This window comes from Malus domestica, chromosome 06 (assembly GCF_042453785.1).
Source record: "Malus domestica chromosome 06, GDT2T_hap1".
Lineage (NCBI taxonomy): Eukaryota > Viridiplantae > Streptophyta > Magnoliopsida > Rosales > Rosaceae > Malus > Malus domestica.
In genome coordinates this window covers 7,788,722-7,809,851 of record NC_091666.1, presented here as the reverse complement: position 1 = coordinate 7,809,851, position 21,130 = coordinate 7,788,722, and the positions used below count along the sequence as shown (strand labels likewise).

Below are 21,130 nucleotides of genomic sequence, written 5' to 3'. Positions count from 1 at the left end.
TTTTTTTGTATAAATTTGGGTGATGGGTAGAGGAATTTGCAGGGAGCGGACGAAGACGGACGGAGAGTTGCAGTCGAGGCTTCATGACCGGCTAGTCGTTTGACGGCGGTTATTGAATGTGCTGGCAGCTGCGAGGTAAGAGACGGAGGAGGTCTTTGTGTGTGTATTGACAAACTTCGGTTTTGTCAATCTCATTCAAAGGCAGCAGCCATGGCGGAGGTGCAGAAGAAGAAGCTCCATCACTACCTTTACCGAGCACAGCCACTGAGCACAACCACTGAGCACAGCCATTGCACTGCCTGCCGAGCCCAGCCATTACACAACCGTTGCACTGCCATTGAGCACGGCCACTGAGCATAGCTACTGACCATAGGCACAGAGCACAGCCATTGCCCATTGCACTGCCTGCCATCGCGGAGGAAGGCGAGAGAGAGAGAGTGTGGAGGAAGAAGACTTTGCTGCTGTTTGTGGCTGAGAGAGAGACAGGCGTTGGTGACGCGACAGTAGAGGATGGCCTGGATCTGGATCGCCATAGGTGAGTAGTTATCGTCGACGGCGCGTAGAAATGTTGGGCCGGCGATGGAGTAGAGGACGGAGGTGGAGAAAAGGTGGAGCAGACTATAGAGCTTGTGTGCTTGATAGACGCTGCGCTGGAGGCTCTGGCTCGGGATTTTCGACACCTCCCATGAAACTGCTCTGGCTTAAGACACTGCGGCCCAAAATCTCTATGGTTCCGAGGCAAAGCTCAATTTACCACAGCAACGAGTCCCTTAATGTCACCATCATCATTTGAATCAACATCTGCAGAATCAAGTCGTTCCCTCGAGGAGGACATAGTGAGAATCTTGGCAGGCGGCGCTGGCGAAGACGTTCGGTCTCGGCAAAGATGGAGTTGAAGAGGTCCAAGAGCATGTACCTGTGCAGCTTCCATGGCGTATATAACCTGAAAGCTGCTGTCTTGTTGGTCAGAGATGAACAATTTTGACAGAGAAGTGAAGAGGCCGACTGTGAAGTTGTTTGAAAGAAGCATCGGCTTAAAAAAAGCAGGTCAAAACTCGAAGTCAGCTTCAACCTGCATATGATGATGATTGTGGACTTTCGTGCAACTGCTGCCGCTGTGCTGGTGGATAGAAGGAGAGGAGCAGCTTGGAGTCGCAGGGAGACAGCTATGGTACGATTTCGAGGTGCTCGAGTCGCTTGAGCGACGTGTCGTAGGGCGGAAGAGCGGTAGGTAAGCTTGGATGGTGTTTGTCGGTGGTGAGGCCTCAGGAACATTAACAATGGACCCCAAACACCCTTCTTCGTCCATAATTCGGCTTTTGTTTTTATCATATATCGATAAATTGAGCATTGCAGTCACAGAATTCTCTACATACTTAGTAGCCGATAGAGCTGCACTTCTCTTAATATCAGCTTCCTTGTGGTCTAGTTCTGCTAATTGTTGCTGAATCTTTTGCACCTGCCTTTTCTGATACGGAATCTCATAGTTCACATTTTGCACCATTATCTGAGCAGCCTCGCCGAGACATACATAATCCTTCTCAAATGAACGTACAATTGATTCCCAAGCACCAGCAGCACCCGATAGCCGGCCGAAAATATTCCGACTTTCTGGAGCTGACTTCACAAGAATATCATATATTTGTTTGGCCTCTAAGTAACCAATTCCATCAGATTCCAAGCTATGGAAATAGGGATTGATATCTTTGGGAAGAGAAGCGAATTCCATTGAAATTCAAGCTCTTACTGCCGCCAATTGTTTCCTCCAATCTCCGGGTATTCTTTTCCGATCAACCAGCCACTCTCCGAGACGAGAAAAGGTGATGTCGACTGGGAGCTTTCCGATGTCGTCGGGCGTCGGCATTTTCCGGGAAAAGCAGTTTGTTTTTTTCAGAATCTCAGGTTTGTTTGTGATTTTGAGAAACGAAGGGAGCGATGGTGAAGAGCTTGGCTCTGCAGTAACGATGGCGAGAGGCTCCTAAGATGTTGGGAAGGCGGGACTGGCTGGGCTATTCTTGAAGATGAAAAGCAGATTGTGTGAAGGCTACATGACGAAGAGGAAGGAGTCGACGTTGACCAGGCCGTCCAGCGCCATGACGTGCACGCTCGTCGTCGATGATGATGACATCACTCTCTGGCCGTCTTGGGTGTAGCAATCTTTTGGGTAGCCGTCAGATTTATCCCTATTCAAAATCCCTTCTTTTTCAAAACCAGAAGCCAAATCCGTACAACTTTCCGATCCGGATGCTAATTTGATCGGGTCCGAACCCCCTTGATCCGAACCCTAAGGGGTCACCTGAACCTGCCCGCATCGAAGCGGAGCCCGCGGTAGTGGCGCCTCATGGACCTTATCTCGGCGGTCTTCTTCAATTCGAAGGGGGACGAGGCTGTTTCAGAGTGTACCTCCACGTGGAAACGGGGCTTTTGCTCCATTTGGGATCTCGGTGCTTCCTCCTCTCCGTGCTGTTGCGGATATGCATGTCAACCATGGAAGCAATCTTTTCTGGGTTTTCCGCTGCATACCAATTGAATCCTTCATCATCTTCAGCTAGTCTTGCCGCCATGGACGAGTTGCTCGAGCTCTGCAACTCTTCTGTCCCTCCATTGCTGTTGCAAGAGATCTCGGAGACCATAGCAGCTGCGAAGCAACATACGGGAAGCACCGTCATGAACGCACCGACGCATTTCTTCTTCCTCTCAAACACCGCCATTGCAATTCATCTCTCTCTCTCTTCGACTCTCTTTATGTGAGCTCATATCTGCTTGACAGCTTCGGCGCGGGAGGACTCATTGACGTCAAAGAAGCTTCCTAGATCTGGAGATATCGGAATCGGCTTTATAATCCCGAGGATGGGCTTGGGCTTGGTCGAAAACCTGCTTCCTTGGGCTTAGCCTTTGCATTTGCCTTTCTTTTTGGCTTCGGAACAATGGCGGGCTTCGAGTAAAAGAGAGATAGGTGGAGAGGGATATATGGGTTCTTGGGAGGTGAAGCAGATCCATATCTGAAGATTTTTTTTTTATTATTATTATTTTTTTTGTAAACAAGTAAAATAACATATGTATTTCCCCTTTTTTTTTTCTTTTTTTTTTTAATAAAATTGATTCTATTTAATAAAACACATTTTTCTTTTTTATTTTGATGTGACTGAACTTGAAATTGAATATTCAAGCTGCCTACGTACCCTTCCAAAGAAAGAGATCAAGTCAAAACGTAGTTCAAATACATACATATATTTTTTTTTGGTATTTTCTTTTGGTGCCGTTTGCAGTTTCAACTCGTGCAGACAAGGAGTGTTGGTGTCGTTTGCAGTTTCAACTCGTGCAGACAAGGAGCATTTGGTGCCGTGTTGCAGTTTCAGCTCGTGCAGGCAAGGAGCGTTGGTGTTGCCTTTTATGCTCGTGCAGACCAGGAGCTTAGTGCCATGCAGTTTAGGCTCGTGCGGGCGAGGAGCCTTGTGCCATGCAGTTTAGGCTCGTGTAGGCGAGGAGCCTTGCGTCTTGCAGTTTAGGCTCGTGCGGTCAAGGAGCTTTTGTGAATTTTGTCAAGCAATCCGAGAGAGGCGTTCCTCACAATCTTCATAGCAAGGAGCTTTGACCGCGTGATTGAAGAAGTCTTCGGGAAAGAAATCGCGCATTGTGATGGCAACAGACGATCTTTGTGTCGTAATTTCATCATCCTCAACACTTTCACGTTGCTTTGAAGGTTGACAAGAGCTGCTTTGCCCCCTTTCCGATTGGCGGACTTGTGGAGGAGACGTATGCTTCTTGTGCAATTTCTTAGGAGTGACTTGAGTCCATCCTTCAATTTTGCTTGTCTTGGACGATGCCCCCAGCGGTTGAGGTGAAAACTTTGAGTCGGAAGAGCCAGAAGTGAAGGTGGTATAGTTTGACTTCGCCACTTCGTCAAGATCTAGCTCGATGATTCCTTTCTGAGCCAGCTTCATGATGAGATCTTTCAGCACGAAACATTTTTCTGTCGGATGACTGATGAAGCGGTGGAATTTACAGTACCTTGGACTGTCGGTGCGATTCATCTCTTCTGGCCGTTTGCACTCAGGCAAACCAATCACCTTCTTTTCTAGCAAGTCTTCTAACATGGCAACCACATCAGAGTCGGGGAATGGATAAGTCTTCTCCTCAAGCTCCTTTAAAGTGCGTCTACGCATATCTTGATCACGAAAAGCTTCGGTTTGAATCGCCTTGCCTCGTGTGGATATTTTGACGGGAGATGTGTTGACCGTCATCGCTTCCTTGGTGGGTTTCCATGCAGCCTTTTCCACCTTTGGCCCAAGAACTTTGTCGTTCTTGTAGACGGCGATCGGTTCCTTCTTCCCATGATGGGCGATGCTCAACTCCATGTCATGGGCGCGAGTGGCCAATTCCTCGAAAGTCCGTGGTTTAATGCCTTGAAGGATGTATTGCAAACCCCATTGCATGCCTTGGATGCACATCTCGATTGAAGAGGTTTCCGAGAGCCTGTCTTTACAGTCGAGGCTTAGAGTGCGCCATCTGTTGATGTAGTCAATGACTGGCTCGTCCTTCCATTGCTTTGTGCTCGTTAGCTCTAGCATGCTCACAGTGCGACGGGTGTTGTAGAAGCGGTTGAGGAATTCCCGCTCTAATTGCTCCCAGCTGTTGATGGACTCAGGCTCTAGGTCCGTGTACCACTCAAAGGCATTTCCTTTCAGCGAGCGCACAAACTGCTTGGCGAGGTAGTCCCCTTCGGTTTCTGCGTTGTTGCAAGTTTCAACGAAGTGGGCAACGTGCTGTTTCGGGTTTCCCTTTCCATCAAATTGCATGAACTTTGGTGGTTGATAACCCCTCGGCATCCTTAAGGCGTCGATCTTCTTTGAATACGGCTTTGAGTACAACCCGGAGGTATTTGAGCTCCCTTCGTACTGTGCCTTGATGGTGTTGGTGATCATCTCTTGCAGCTGCTGGATAGAAAGAGATCCCATGAGTGCCGCTGCTTGGTCTGGCTCCGGCTTCGCATCGTTTTTCTCCACCTGAGGCTCATCTTCTGGGTTAGGGTTCTCGTCGTCCTGTGGCTCCAGTCGGCTGACGAGTGCAGCGATTTGCAAGTCTTTTTCTTCCACAGTTCGGGTTAGCCTTGCGATTGCTTCATTCATCTGAGCCAGTTGTTCTTCAACGGAGGTAACGCCGATAGTCATGACTTGTGCGACCAATAGACGTGACTTTCCTTTAGACATCCAGGATGCTGATGAAGAACGTCGTTGGCTGCTTTGGGATGTCATCTTATGTGCCTCAGCATCATGCTTCGGTGCCCCCAGCGAGGTCAGGTTGATGACAGACTCAATCCTTGGATGCTCCCCTTGCTCTTTTAGCGGCACCAATTTTGAAGTGGCATGTTGAGGAGCGGTCGTGGCGCCAATGGATTGTCCGTTTGCGGCAGAAGTGCTTAGGATCGTTCCCTCAGTGGTTGCAAGAACGGCTTGTCCCTTGCTTGATGCCATTGACTTTGAGGTGTGCTTGGATTCCTTGAACGGAGAAAGAGATGAGAGGTAGAGATTGTCCCACTGGGCGTGCCAATTTGTGAACACGGAAAATTCCTGAAACGAAAGAGACAAGAACAACGTGCACAAACAAATATTTGTATTTGATGGTTTTGGGTTACAATCTCTCTCTATTTTGATCCTCTGATTCGATCTCCGTAAGGTGTGTATTTGTGGATGTGTGATTGATCCAAAGGGCCGTTGGGCTTGATCTAAGGATGAACGTTCTTCAAGGGCCGTGGACTTGATCTTGAAGGTGGCTTTGAGCGGATCTTCAAATGGGCTTTTGGGCTTGATCTTTGAAGAACAGTGATGAACGGATCTCCAAGGGCTTTTGGGCTTGATCTTGAAGAACAGTGATGAACGGGTCTTCAAGGGCTTTTGGGCTTGATCTTGAAGAACGGTTGGATGTATGGATTTGTCGACGTTCGTTGATCCAAAGGGCCGTTGGGGCTTGATCTTGGGTGAACGATGAACGAAGAACACTTTCTTCAAGGGCCGTCGGGGCTTGATCTTGAAAGAACGATGAACGAAGAACGAAGAAAGCTTTCTTGATTCTTCGGGAACCTGGATGCTTGAGAGCTTCGGAGTTTCAGAGCTTCAGAGCTTCAAGGTGTAATATGAATTGGTCCTCCAAATGAATGAATTGGCTTCTATTTATAGAATTTTCCAAGGCCTAATTTTGAATATAATATTCCAGATGAAATAAGTCGTTTCTGCCAGGTGTTGACACGTGTCCTATTTGATGACTTTTCCAACTTATTTCAATTTTCGTTGAGTCGCACGCTACGTGTAAAATTTATGTAATACATGAGCGTTGACACTTTAATTTATCGGTCAACATTTATTTACCGAAATTTCGATGTCTACAAGTTTTTCTCCTCTAACTTTTTTGGTTAAATTTTTAATCCAAGATTATTAAAGAATGAATTTAGAATAATTATTTTCTTAAAGTAACTTTTTTTTCAAAAAAAAAAAAAAATTATGTAGACTATTCTAATGTAATCTTATGAACATTTTTACCTAAAAATATTTAGATTTCGATAAATATTGAAAAATCACTAAACAAATACCATGAAACTTATGGAACACTACAAAATAATATGAAACAAGTAAATATTTTTTTTAAATTATTTTAGCTGTTGGATTTAAATTTGGACCGTTAAATACTTTTTTTTACCGTTGAATTTGATTATATTATATCTTAATCGTTGGATTCAATAAATTTATAAATATAAAACTAAAAAAAAAACATATATATAGTGGGGCAACTCCACTAACTTAGGGATAAATATACATATTCATGTGCTAAATTTACCCTAGAAATGAGTTTTAAGTTTTAACTCACATTTGCCCAAGGGTTGAAGTAAGTTCGGGTAAGTGTAAAATCTAAAATTTGAGTTTTATTCTAAGGGTTAGAGTATGTCTTATCTTTCTAGCCTAGGAAAAAATATAGATTGAATTATTTATTTATTTTTACAAATTATATTATCTACACTAAGGAGGTAGAGTTTAATCTCACAAATTGCTAGCAATAATATGATTTAAATTTGTTTTGAATGAAAATAGAACATAAATTTTTTTTTTTTATTTTTAACAAATGATATTATCTACACTAAGGAGAGAGGGTTAGACTAAATCTCACAATAAACTAGTAATAATATGATTTAAATTTTTCTTTAACGAAAATCAAACTTAAAATCTTTGACTTATAAATCAATAAGAAAAAAAAAAAAAAAATCCTACTGAACTATAGTAAAATCTGCCGCACATATATTCTCATATTTATCCACCCCACGATACACATGTATAGTGTTTTTGACTCATCGGTATACTTGTTCTTTGTCTTTCTCTCCTCCCTTTCTCTCTCTCCCTGTCTCTCTCTCTGTCTGTGTCTCTCTCCTCTGATCTGCGAAAGAGAAGAAGAAGCCAAATTCACAAAACGATATAGCAAATCGACACGAAACCAAACTCTAAATCCTCGCGCAGACCCACAACCCAACCACACCCACTTCTCTATTTTCGGGTCACGTGATCCGGATCCTCCGATCCGACCAACCCAACTCGCCCGATCCGATTCCATTTTCCGCATTGCCGATGACTCGGAGGTGCTCGCATTGCAGCCACAATGGCCACAACTCCCGGACGTGTCCGAACCGAGGGGTCAAGCTCTTCGGCGTTCGCTTGACCGACGGCTCCATCAGGAAGAGCGCTAGTATGGGCAATCTGACCCACTATGCCGGGTCGGGTTCGGGTCTCCTCCCCAACAATCCGGATTCTCCTGGCGACACCACCAACGACCATGCTGCTGCCGACGGCTACGCCTCGGAGGACTGCGTGCCCGGATCGTCTTCGAGCCGCGAACGCAAAAAAGGTTGTGTTCTTTACTTTTTATTTTCATTTTCATTTTTTAATCCGTAATCTTTGAATATATCACTTATTTTTGGCTTAATTTTAGATTTTGAATCGGATTTCTTATTTGATATGTGTTTTGGTTAATTGTATGGGGTTTAGCGGTGGAATTGAATTAGTTTAAACATAAAAGGTTATGCTTTTCGGGGAAATATTTGATTACGATTCTGTATAATTATGTTCGATTAATGTTATTTTTGGTATCGCTGTAATTGTAGTTTTGGAGTTTACTGTTTTATTATTACTGTTTAAATTAGCAAAAATGGATTATTCTTTTTGCTAATAATATTGTTGGATGTTTGCATAAGTAGCTCTCTGAATTTTGGTTCTCTAGAGGGGGCGAAAGGCCGGCGAAGCTATTCCAGTTTTGGTAGGCGAAGCTACTTATGGTAGTTGGTTAAGTTATATGCAAGTTTGCAGCACCAACAGCGACTGAAACCAATGGCTTTTAAGAAGTTCTCCCAACTGCGAGGGTGCTACCTTTGCCATATTTATAGTCATTAAGCTTTAGGGCTATAGATACATTGAATTTCCTTACGCGGATATTTTGGATTTCATTTGGTAGACTGCCTGGTTAAATCATCTCATAGGTCACCCTCATTCAGTATGAGAGGTCACTTGATATGCAATAGAGGCATTGTCAACTTTCAGGTTTATTGCAATATCCTTTCCGGGATGTTCGGCCATGTGGTCTAAACCACCATTTGATTGTTCATACGGTTATTTATTTTCCATTCTTCTGTTCCTTTTTGTATGAAGATGATTTGTTTATAACACAAGAATTATTGATGGTAGTTCTTAACTTTACGTCATTATCAAAGTTACATGTTTGCAAGAGAACCTAAGGATTGTATTTAACAAGTTGAACTATGTTTTCCTTTTTTTCCTTGTAGGCACTCCATGGACTGAAGAGGAACATAGGATGTTTTTACTCGGACTGCAGAAGCTTGGGAAAGGTGATTGGCGTGGAATCGCCCGCAATTACGTCATATCAAGAACACCAACTCAAGTGGCTAGCCATGCTCAGAAATATTTTATTAGGCAGACTAATGTGTCAAGGAGGAAAAGACGTTCCAGCCTCTTTGATATTGTAGCAGATGATGTAAGTATCTTTTCCGTCTTGCATAACCAGTATGTACATGTGTTTCACACTCGAGCGTGCAACATGAATCATTTACTGCTTTGAACTTCTTCCGTCCTATGGTTAACACTGTATGGTGTGCACTGCAATTTGTGTTGACTTTATTTTGATTCGTTAAAAGGTCATGTCCATTGCATGTGTAGAAACAACCTATACTTCTCTCTTGAGTCTCTTGATACTTGAGTGCAGTATTTGTCGGGTTTAAACAAGGTCCATAGTTTAATTAATTTTCATCGCATGGCATATTTCTCTGGCTTTGTTGTTGTTGTTGTTGTATACAATTTTTACATATGCTATCTTGATAAATTTTCTGCAGTCGGTTGAAACCCAATTGGAACCACTGGACTTCTTACATGGTAACTATCCAGAAGCTGAAACTCAAAGCAACAATCCATTGCCTGCTCCTCCGCCTTTGGATAAAGAATGCGAATCAATGGATTCCACCAACTCAGATGGAGAACAGGCCACTCCAAATCCCGATAGCTCAGAGTCATATTACCCAATGGTATATCCTGCGTATTTCTCCCCTTTCCCAATTCCTTATCCCTTGTGGCCTGGATACACTACTGAGCCCACCATGACGGATAAACATGAGGTTCTGAAGCCAACGGCAATACATTCAAAGAGCCCGATAAATGTTGATGAGCTAGTAGGCATGTCAAAACTGAGTTTAGGGGAGCCTCTAGGTCATTCTGGTCCGTCCTCGCTTACGCTAAAAATGGTTGAAGGGTCGTCTAGGCAGTCTGCTTTCCATGCAAATCCGGGTTCCGGCAGTTCAAGCATCAATTCAGGTGGCAGTCCTATCCATGCAGTTTAGAGGGCCGCCGTGCCTTGGGATTTCACAGGTTAATGTTAATACAAGACTAGAAATGTGCAGTCTGGTTTGGATTTGAGTTATATCTCTGTGGGTTTACCTTAAAATCTTGTCAAAATTAATGAAATCTTTAGCATATTGTATTTTTGTCTTAATGTTGATTATGTTGACATTCTGGAGTTAAGCAACCCTTACCTATATAATAGGTTTTCACTTATAAATTTGAATATATTTTAAATATGTGGAGATTTTTAGTTCATTTAAGTTCAAAACTTTGGCTGAGTCTTGCAGTGTAGGCTTGCAACTAAGCAGGGTATTGATGTAATTGGATATATGGATGAATTAAGGGAAATTTAGAAAAATAGCCAAAATTTTGACCATAAATTGAATTTTAACCAACTATTATAAATATTTATAATTCTCATAAAAAAAACTTGGCACGAAAATATCATGATGCCCTTTACTGGAGTGCACGGTTCCTTGTTCTCTGCCTTACCCTTTTTCAAGTAAAAACCCTTCCCCATTTTTCTCATTTCCTTATTTTCCTTGCTTTTTATGCAATTGCTTTGGAAAATTACGAACAAAAGGCAAAACTGAGTTAAACACAGTTACAGAGAAAGAAAATGGCTTGTCACTTGTGCTCTTCACCCTCATCTTTCTTCCACAACCCCCAAACTCCCTCTCGCTCTCTCCCTTCTTCTTCCCCAACTAATTTCCGACTCAGAAGCTCTACAATTAACACCCCCAGACTCAGTTTTCCTTCACTGCAATTTTAGTCGAGAACCTCTAAGCAAATACACCATGTTTATTTTCAAAACCCATATTTTACTTCAAATAAACCGGGCACGGTTGGCTGTTGCTACTGCTGTTGAATAAGTAGTCACAGACGAGCAAATGATCATTAGAAAACATGACTGTAGTTGCATCACATTGTGTAAGAAAAACATACAATCGGAAAATTTAAAGACAAAATATCTTGGCGGGGGCAGGGGCTGGAGAGGAGGAAGGCAGTTCTTTGGCCCTGGGTAAGTTAAAACCATCGAAGCTGCGAGGGTGCCCAACGAGCAATACCAATTCGTACAATAACTCCAATTAACACCCCCAAGACTCAATTTCCTTCACTGCAATTTCAGTCACAAACTTCTATGCAAATACATCTTGTTTCTTTGCAAGACCCAATCGCAGAAGCAACACAGCACTCTAAAGCTCCAGAAATTGAAAATATTCAGAGCTTCGTTGGAAATTCCGGCTCTTTACGAAAAGCTACATTTGGGTCAGAAGCTTTAATGGTTGACAGCCCCACAAATGGTGCGACCTCTAGCAAAGCAAATGGGTGTGAACCACACACTAGATGGCATTATAGTATTTTTATGTCAAGTTTTGGTTAAAATTATAAAAATGTATAATGGTTGGTTAAAATTCTATTCATGGTCAAAATTTTGGCTATTTTTCCAAATATCCCATGAATTAAGTCAAGCAAGTGAGAGATCATTATCACCTGATGCCGATGTCACATTAGGCATGCTCCAAGCACTCGACTTAGTGGATCATACCCACCTCTGATAGGTGCATAGCAAATTAGAGCTAAGTACGTTCATGAATCGAATTTAACGAGTAGAAGTTAATGAATCAAATTTAAATGGGTGAAAGTTTAGGGTTTTTTTTGCTTTGAGTATAAGGATATATTTTACACTAACCTGAGGGGGGAGTTCGGCTAAGCCACACAATGGACAACCTAATTTGATATTGTATTCATCATCTACGAGATTCGAATATAAGACCCTCACTTACAAGTGAAGGAGAATACCACCAAATCGTAGTACTGGTGACAAGTTTAGGGATTTAGATGAAAGGGAAAGTTCATGAACCAATCGTGGGTTATGTTCCTTCTAATTAAACTGACTAAAAATCTCAGAGTAACCAATAGTGCATGTTTTGTTAAATACAAGAACATTAATAAACAAATGCGGAAAATCTCTCTTTGGGTGTCACAGTGCTTCACCAAATTGGGAAGCAGCGGCAGATGTGCCTGATCCAATTCGGCCTTCCAAAAAGTGAAGAACCAACTTCCAATTTGGTAGGTATTAGTTGCAGAAAAGCAACCATGAATCTCTTCACCAGAAATAGACCCACAACGAGACCATGGCCTCTCAGAAAACACTCATACGCCTCCTTCCCCCTCCTATACCTGACCCTCCTCTTCCTCTCTTACTTCTTCTCTCTCACTCCCGATTCCCTCTTCCTCAAGACCTCACTTTCTACTTCCCCAAAATGCCCCTCCCTTGGAGGAGAGAAGTTCCTCTGGTACGCTCCCCATAGTGGCTTCAGCAACCAGCTTTTCGAGTTTAAGAACGCCCTTCTCATGGCCGCCATTCTGAACCGGACCTTGCTCGTCCTTCCACGTCGTTGCTCTCGGTAGTTGCCCAAAGTTTCGGGTTTTGAGTCCCATTGAGATCAGGACTTCGGTTTGGAATCACACGGTTGAGCTCATTAGGAGTGAGAATGTTGTGGGTTTTCCTCTGTTACTCTTTTTGTTGACCTAATTTGGGGAAAAATTGTTGAATTTTGGAGGAATTGTGTTGACCCTAAAAACTACCAAGTCTATGTGGTGCACAGGCTGAGTAACTAATGAGCTAACTACATCCTTCGGTTGATGCGGGGCATGCCAACTCGTCGGCCGAGGAGTAAAATGTGTTGATGTTGCATTGAGCACTCTCGATCTTGCGATTGCGGCCGAGGAAGGAACACGTCCCGGCTTTTGGGTTCTAGAGCCTGAAGACAAGGCTACTAGTTCTGCAAAGTTCACAAATCGTCGGCGTCGGATTCGGTCACAGTGATTATATTCGTAAGAGTATAAGTACGCCAAATCGACACTAGAGTATAGGGGCACAAATACTCAAAACAAATATATGTCTTGATGGTAGATGTGGTTTGGCCGTCAGAATGCCGAACTCTAAAGCCTACTTGTGAGTATCCAATCGTAAAATAACTCGGCGTTCAATGTGCCGAGCCCTAGTAACACCTCACTTGGCCGAGAAGGCTAATGAGATGACCCCTGTCAATAAGGATTTGAAAATCCTTCTCGATCGAGACTTAGATAGGTAACTAGTCGGCCTCGATACAGTGCTGTTTATCCAAACTAAAGATGCTTCTCGGCTGATTCTACGGCAACAGTGCTGTTTATCCAAATTGAAGATGTTCGTCGGTTGCCTTCACAGTGCTGTTTATCCAAACTGAAGATGTGTTGGCGAAAAAGAAAATAAAAATCTCAAGATGTTTGAGAGGTTTCGCATAGAACGAGGGTTTGCGCAGGGCAGTTTGTTTGTTGAATTGGAGGGGGCTTTAATGATGTCCTCCTCCCTCTATTTATAGTAGTCAACCTGCTTCAGATCGAATCACAACCATACTCGGACTAGAACTCCTTCCCCCGATCTAACCTTATCTCGGCCAGTCCTACTCCTACTAGGACTTTGAACTCAACCTTCATATCAGGCCGTATTCAATCCCAAACTTCTACATCCTTATCTTGTCAAAACTCCTTCTTGTATCAGGATTCAACCACCCATGGATTCCTAATAGGACACGACCGGCCTTGGCTATGTGGCCCATAAGCTGGATGCCCCCAACGACTCCTAAGCATGGCCTCTGGGCCGAGAACAATTCTAAACTTGGCCCAAAACCAATATGGCCCATAAGCCGGATGCCCCCCAACGACTCCTAAGCACAGCCTTTGGGCCGAGAACAATTCTAAACTTGGCCCAAACAAATATTTTGGGCCCAAACAAATTGGAATGTGGGTTTAATTGGGTTTCCTTTTGTTTCTAAGTTAATTGCACCAAGTTGTGATTTTTGCTTGACCCATTTGTCTAGTTTGTGCTTGAAAGATATTCGATTCGATTCAATATTTGTAGGATTTCCATGTGGGTTATTGGGTTTGTTTTAGTTTCCATGTTAATGGTTAAGCAGAGATTGTTGGGACTCAAAATATAATGTAATCACTTGATATACAATGTCTGCAAGCTTCTATTGATTTGTTAAATAATAAAACTATGCTTCTCTCTTGTTTCAGGTATGTTTCCATGGCTGACAATGTTGGTATTTCATCATTAGTTTCTTCTTCGTTAGCTTGAGTAGTAGATTTCAGGGTTTTTATTTCCTCATGGTGCAGTGTGAATGTAGATTTTACTTGCTACAATGAGTTGGATGCACATGCCTCTGTGCTTTATAGACTAAAGCAATGTGGGTCTCTGCTATCTGGGATGGATGGGGATGCAAGGTGTTTATATGCTGTTAATGAAGACTACAGAACTACTGTGTGGACGTACCAAAATGGTAATGAGGACGGGGCATTGGATTCTTTCCAGCCCGATGAACTACTTAAGAAGAACAAGAAAATTTCTTATGTTAGGAAATGCCGAGATGTATATAATGCTTTTGGACCTGGTTCTGAAGCTGAATCGGCTACTCTGCTGGCATTTGGGAGCCTTTTCACTGCACCTTACAAAGGTTCAGAGCTACACATTAATATCCATGAAGCTCCGAGTGATCGAAGGATACAAACTCTGATTGACAAGAGTGGATTCCTTCCTTTTAAACCGGAAATCATAAGTGCAGGAAAGAAGGTTGCTCATGATATTATAAAGGCTCATTTTCTTTGTGCACAGGTCAGATTGCTAGATGGACAGTTCAAGAACCATTGGAAGGCTACTTTTTCGAAGCTAAAACAAACTTTTGATGGCACGGAGCCCTCTTCCTATTCCTATTTTTATGATGACTGATCTTCCTGAAAGTAACTGGACAGGAACTTATTTGTGGGAATTGGTTAAAAGATTCGCATCAGTTTAAATTGTTTTTCCTGAAAGAAAAAGACGAGTTGATAATACAAACTGGCAAAAGAATCGTGGATGCAAGTCATGGCATGAAGTTTGGGACCCTTCTGAAGAATCATGATCAGACTGGTCAGGTTAAGAAGGGTTGCCCTCCAGGATTACCTGATGTTCTTCTATATATAGAGAAAAATATTTGTAGTTGTGCTTCTCCTGGATTTGTTGGGACCGCAGGGTCAACTATTGCAGAAATTATAGAGTCGATGAGGAAGTTTGGTGCATGTTATAGCTAATTTCTTATTGTGAAATCCCTATCGACACGAGAAATTAAAATTTGATCAAGCTGTTCCTTTATACAAAAGCAATTATGGTTCAGAAGCATGCTGGAAACTGGTCCTTTTTCTTCCACCATGAATGCTTGAATTCTGAACATGTACCTGAGTCACAACTTAACGACACCAGTAGGCTGTCTCAACAGTCCAGGCAGGGTGCTGTGGACAGCAGGGGATTTGTGTTGAACAAGGTGGAATTCAGAAACAGTTGCATTCTTGGTGAAGGTAATACATATCTCATGCTCCGGTTTCTCATCAAGATTTGAGAAGCAATTTTGCAATCATCACGTTCACATCATTAATAGTTCAGTTTTGAGTCTTGACTCGATAACGTTCTTCTTTTGGCTTGTCGATTGGTGCATGGTGGTTCTTTGAGTCCAATTTTTGGTAATGCCATTGAGTATAAAGACTGTTTAGATGCATATTTGATTCTCTAATTCAATTTAAATTTTTTATATGAACCTGCTGTAATGTATAAATTTCTTGTTAACAGTATTGTAATCTGTATATCAATTCCAAAGTGCTTAAAAACGGTTCTTCATTTCTTCTCTCACTGCAGTTGTTTTATTTATTCTACTATTTTTTATTTACATTAACTAAACGTGGCTGGCGGAATATAGAAAGTGGACTGTTGCTGCAACCCAACCATCCTCCATTCGATTACTTCGTTGACAGCCTCCTGCTTCTGGGTGGATAAAATGCAATTTTGATGCTGCATGGGATGAAAATGGTTCAATTGGAGGTTTTGGCTTGGTAGTTCGTGACGCGGAGGGTGGCTTTCTAGCGGAGCAGGTGGGTAGGGAGGTAGGAGTGCGATCTGCACTACATGCGGAAGCTGTTGCTGCAAGGGCAGGAGCATTGTTCTTGTGCAGGTGGAGTACGAAGCAAGCCCAGGTGGAAGGGGATGCGTTATTGGTGACTTTCGCAATTCAGAATGCAGGTGCAACATACAATGGTCATTACGAGCATTTGTTCGAAGATGCCAGGAAGCTACTACAAGAGTTCAGACAATGGAAAATTACGTTTGGTCGAAAAGAGACGAATAAGGTGGCTCACCGCCTTGCGAGGTTTAGTCTAAACTAGCAAGTATGCCCACATGTTACTGTGGGTTTTAAAGCAATATATAACATGTAAAAGGATACATATATATAATGAGGAACAAAATAGGTGTCCAGGGATGAGGTACTATTTACATAGATATGAAAATTCATTTTCAACCCTATTTACAATGAGGAACAGAATAATCCAAAGGTGGAGTAATATTACATACATGAGTGACAAAATAGGTGTCCAAGGGTAGGGTTCTACGTTTCTTCTCACATGTAAGTTTTCTTTTGTCCGTTACATTACAGATTGGGAAATTGGAAGTTGTTAATGTAAATAAATGAGAGTCTTAAGTATTAGTGCAAATGAGAGGACAAAATATAGGCATGGTTTGAACTACATATAAAAACAATGAAAATAAGTTGAAGAGTATTGCCTTATTTAAGACAAAAGGTCCTAAACTTTAAATCCTATATGAATCAAGTTTCCGAAACCATTCATATTCAAACCAATCAATTCAATCATGCTTAAACCAATTACGTGTAATACGTAAGGAAAAGTTAAAAATTATATTTGGCACGTATAAATTAGCTCTATTTATATAGGTTAGAGTTTTTATGTGAGTTAGAAATATCCATTTGGTCGTTTCTTAGAAAAAAATGCCCCCAATTCCTCACTCTTACACCTTAAATCTTATGTTTGTGTTCGTGTCAGGAATTTCCGTCAGGGATGTTTCCTGGCCGAAGAGCACACAGCTCCCCTGGAGGTTGGCGTCGGTTAAGGGCTGCTGTCGGGCTTCTGCTTCACTATCGGGCGTTGTCAGGCAAGTCTCGTCGGGCAATACTCTTCGGGCAAGACTCTTCGGGCAAGGCTGAAAGAGAAGGACATCGTTAACTTTGAGAGGTGCCTTTGTGGGGCCTTAGGTGTAGGCCTTGAGGCTCACAATCAAGGTTAACATTTAAGTGCTCAGGCGTGCCACTGCCATCTTTAGCATGGCAGATGTAAAATGGTTGTCGTGCTTTAGTTGTGTATATGTATGTATCCAAGAAACCGTGTTAGTTATAATAGGTGCCTTCGTGGGGCCTTAGGTGTAGGCCTTGAGGCTTCCCATAAATAACTAAACCAGTGTTCGAACACATCATATTTGTTCTCGTGATTGCAGGAGTTTTCTAACTATTATACTTCTGATTACCCGAATCTAAGAAGTAGAATGAACCCAAATAGGTGCCTTTGTGGGGCCTTAGGTGTAGGCCTTGAGGCTTCCCATCAGAGTTCATTCTTATACTTAGACTCTTTAGATCGATGAACGGAATGAATCCAAATGGATGCCTTTGTGGGGCCTTAGGTGTAGGCCTTGAGGCTTTCCATTAGAATTCATTCCATGCTCAAGCGCTCTATGGTACTCATGATATAATAGAAAGAAAACTAGAAGGTAGGTTGATTACTTGCACCCCAAGTAACTTCGGACTTCTCGTTTATCAAGGACTGTCGTGGATGGGTTAAGTCCACATAAAGTTCTTTTTTATGCCTTGAGGCCAAGGACTTTTAACTGATCAGATTTACATGCCCGAGGGCTTAGGACTTGGATCTGGTTTGAACACTGACGATATATTCAAATCGGATTAAAGTACTGAGAAAACCTTTTAATAGTCATGTTGCTAGAAATAACTTGCATATAACTGGAAGTATACAACATATTGAAAAGACAAAACCAAAGCAAAGAAGGTCGGGCAAGGTTAAACCTTATCGGGTAAGGTTGCTCGTCTTGCAGGTTCCTATCTTTGTAGTTTTGTCAAAGGTCTGAAAGCTTGGAGGGGTAGAGAGAGAGAGAGAGATTACAAAAGATGAATCGATACTACAACAAGGTTGAACAAGGTAGCAGAGCTATTACAAAGGGTTGAAGAGAGGGTTATCCCGAGAGGGATGAAGGTTTGTCCCGAAAGGGATGAAGGCTGACTACAACTTTGTTTTGAAGGCAAATCTGGCTTTGAGCAGAGTTTGTGCTTGCATTTGTTTGTTTGATTGAGTGTCCTTAATCCTGGATTTTCTTTCTTCTTATATAGACAACTCGGCTTGGCCTTTGGTAGCAGCAGCTTTGCCCGAATGCGGTTTGAGGGTGATGACTCATCAGCTATTTTACATGTAATGCCATCATAAAGTGCTTTATGGGCTCTGTAGCTGATCAGTCTACACTACTTGGCCTTTGGGTAGGTAAGCAAGTGGTCTTCATGAGCTGCACCAAGTCAGAAAAGGCCTTTCCCGGCCTTCTGGGCTTCGACTGGGCTTCGGCTATCTTCCCTTTCGGGCCTCCTTTTGGGCCAACTCCTTTCTTGAGCCCAAAGTTCAAGTTTTGATCCAAACAGTTTGTACTCCTAAATTGTACAGAACAAAAAAAAAAGGTCAAACCTACGTACAAAAAATGTTATAAACTCAACAGTTGATATTTCTTTGTTCACACTATTTACCATGACAAAGTTACGAAACTTGAACAAAGGAATAGTACATGCTGTGAAAAGGCTACAAAACTTGTAATAGTAGAAAAATTAACTTGTTTCATCAACTAAAGGATTTACTACTTAAACATAGTTTGTTGTAACAGGCACATGGACAAACTCAAAAGAAAATTCCAAGTAAAAACCTAAAAAATTTTGCACAATCCAGCGCAAGCAATGAAGAAAGTTAATAATGTAGGACATAAATATATGAAAAAAGAATTAGGAAAGATTTTTAATTTCGGTGTTATGGTGGAAGAAAAAGGAAAAAGATTTGAGGAGAGGTCTGATGTTTCTAAACATATTGGGGAGAATAAACAAAGACAAACAAAGAAATACACATACAGTTCGGAGTTGTATAGGATAAAAATTGGCAGAAATTGATGAGTAGATACCTTAGATGATGATATGCAGAGTAACCTTGGGCGTTGATTTAATATGAAAGCTACAGTTTGCAGAAGTCACTAAAGTCAAATCCTTACTTGATGTTTGAAGTGGGAAGTACATGAAAAATGAAACAAAATTTTGATTAGTATTAAATGGTGAGAAAAAACCCATAAGAGAGACATAATTACAGAACCAAAAAGAAGACAAATAAAAAAAAAGGCTGAGAATTAAAAGTTACTAGGTCGTACCCAGTGCACAAGGCTCCCGCTTTACGCAGGGTCTGGGAGAGGTGAATGTCGGCTAGCCTTACCCCCATTTATGGAAAGGCTGCTCCCAAGTCTCGAACCCGAGACCTACCGCTCATGGGCGAAGGCACTTGCCATCGCACCAAGTGCGACCTCTGAGAATTAAAAGTCACTATATAGGAAAAATAATATGCAGCCATAGATAGTATCAAAGATGTAAAAAGTCCAGAGACGCTACCTCCTCCACATGTGGTGACATTCAACCCGTTTGAAGTGTCAATTGTTCCGCAAACATAGAGTTATTTGTAAAGCTAATATCCTGAAATTAGGAGAATATTCAAATCACGTGTGATTTGAATTGAATCATTATATCCATCTAGCATCAAGAATGCAGACATATTAGTATTCTCCATATTGCAAATTTATATAGTGCAAAGTTGATAACACTTGTTGAAGCACTGGAACACATTTACGCAGGCAATAGATCATTTTCAAAGCAACGCCTTATTCTTGTACCAACTTGATTTCTCATGAAAACAAAGAAAAGACAAACAGAGGTATAAAAGTACATTATTGTTGATAATTGCAAATAGGGGTGTGTGGAGAGGTATAAAAGTACATTATTGTTGATAATTACAAATAGGGGTGTGCTATCCACATACCCATTTTTACTTCTCACACATCCCTTGTTAATTTCTGTCCGTTGATCTTCTTTAATTCATCCGATCCGACGGCCGAAAGCCAAAAATGTGTGAGAGAAGTAAAAATGGGAGTGTAGATATCACACCCCTTGCAAATATTATGAATTCCGAAAAGAAAAACTACAGATAACACTTCAATCACAGGCCTAAGCATCTAAAATGCTGTAGCTAAGATACCAATCGAGATAGGGCTCAACATCATGGATGAACTAATTTATCTGTGTCCCTGAGCTTGCTGCATGTCATATGCACCTGACAAACTGGGCAAATGAGCATACTGAGGAAAACTTTCAGCACCACTCTGTACCTAAAAAATAAGGGAGGATTTAATTAAATATATCCTCACTTAAAAGAAAATAATGCATGTATATTAGCCACATCAATTCACACGGATGTACCCAGTTAGTTATTCAACTCTGTACCCAGTTAGTTTGTTCAATTTATCTTTGCTTTAATAAAGCCTCTAAAAGTATGTTTAAGGAGTGTAGTTCATGCTTTATGTCATATGAGAGAGAGAGAGAGAGAGACCTTGTTTTGCATCTGAAAATCCTCCTTTGGCCCCTATTTATTGCCTTTATGTACATTTTCTTCTCACAGACATATATATATAACTGAGACGCAAATCGGAAGGAATGTGGATCCTAAAAAATTGGAATATACAAACAGAAAAATTCAAACACAAGAAACCAATGAAATGCGAAGAGGAGGATGGTCAGTATATGTGTTTAGTAATTAATCTATATTAGAAGCGATGAAAAAAATAGCCTATGACATGAGGTATCATAAATTAAAATTATCAACAATCTCCTCTATTTTGCTCAAATAATATGTATCTAATAACTTTAGAATACCTATTCCCATTACGAAACATAGAGAAACTACAACCATAACAAATACATTTAAATACACAAATATGCAGCAAATCCCTAACACCATTGCAAGCAATTAAGAAAAAAGTGCCTCTTAAATGAACCACCAAATTCAAATTAACAATTGTCTCCATAAAAGAAAAACATACCTGATTCGGTTCAAAGCAGTTCAAATTCCACAACGTGTAATTTGATGTAATGGGATGGCTGCATCCAAACGAAGAGCTTCAATCAATTCAAGTCAACGAAATATCAATAATTTATAAAAAAAAAAAATTGAAGCTTTAGAGATATTTTTATTGGAATCAGATTCAAAACGCCGAATGGTAGCATAGAGGGTTTAACTATTCTTAC

At 41.5% G+C, this 21,130-nt stretch overlaps 2 protein-coding genes and 1 pseudogene across 2 annotated transcripts; 2 read left to right on the top strand and 1 right to left on the bottom strand.

The window, feature by feature from the left end:
- Positions 1-2,947, bottom strand: LOC139196996 (uncharacterized). Its single transcript, XM_070823431.1, has 2 exons — positions 1,073-2,947; positions 1-950 (listed from the first exon to the last, which is right to left on the bottom strand). Exons 1-2 carry the CDS (start codon positions 1,727-1,729, stop codon positions 810-812), a joined length of 798 nt encoding a protein of 265 aa, XP_070679532.1. The 5' UTR covers positions 1,730-2,947; the 3' UTR covers positions 1-809.
- A 4,367-nt stretch (positions 2,948-7,314) lies between these two features.
- LOC114825615 (transcription factor KUA1) lies at positions 7,315-10,120 on the top strand. Its single transcript, XM_029104541.2, has 3 exons — positions 7,315-7,887; positions 8,819-9,027; positions 9,383-10,120. Exons 1-3 carry the CDS (start codon positions 7,611-7,613, stop codon positions 9,881-9,883), a joined length of 987 nt encoding a protein of 328 aa, XP_028960374.2. The 5' UTR covers positions 7,315-7,610; the 3' UTR covers positions 9,884-10,120.
- Positions 10,121-11,984: 1,864 nt separating this feature from the next.
- On the top strand, positions 11,985-15,569 carry LOC114825435 (O-fucosyltransferase 30-like; annotated as a pseudogene).
- The last annotated feature ends 5,561 nt before the right edge of the window (positions 15,570-21,130 follow it).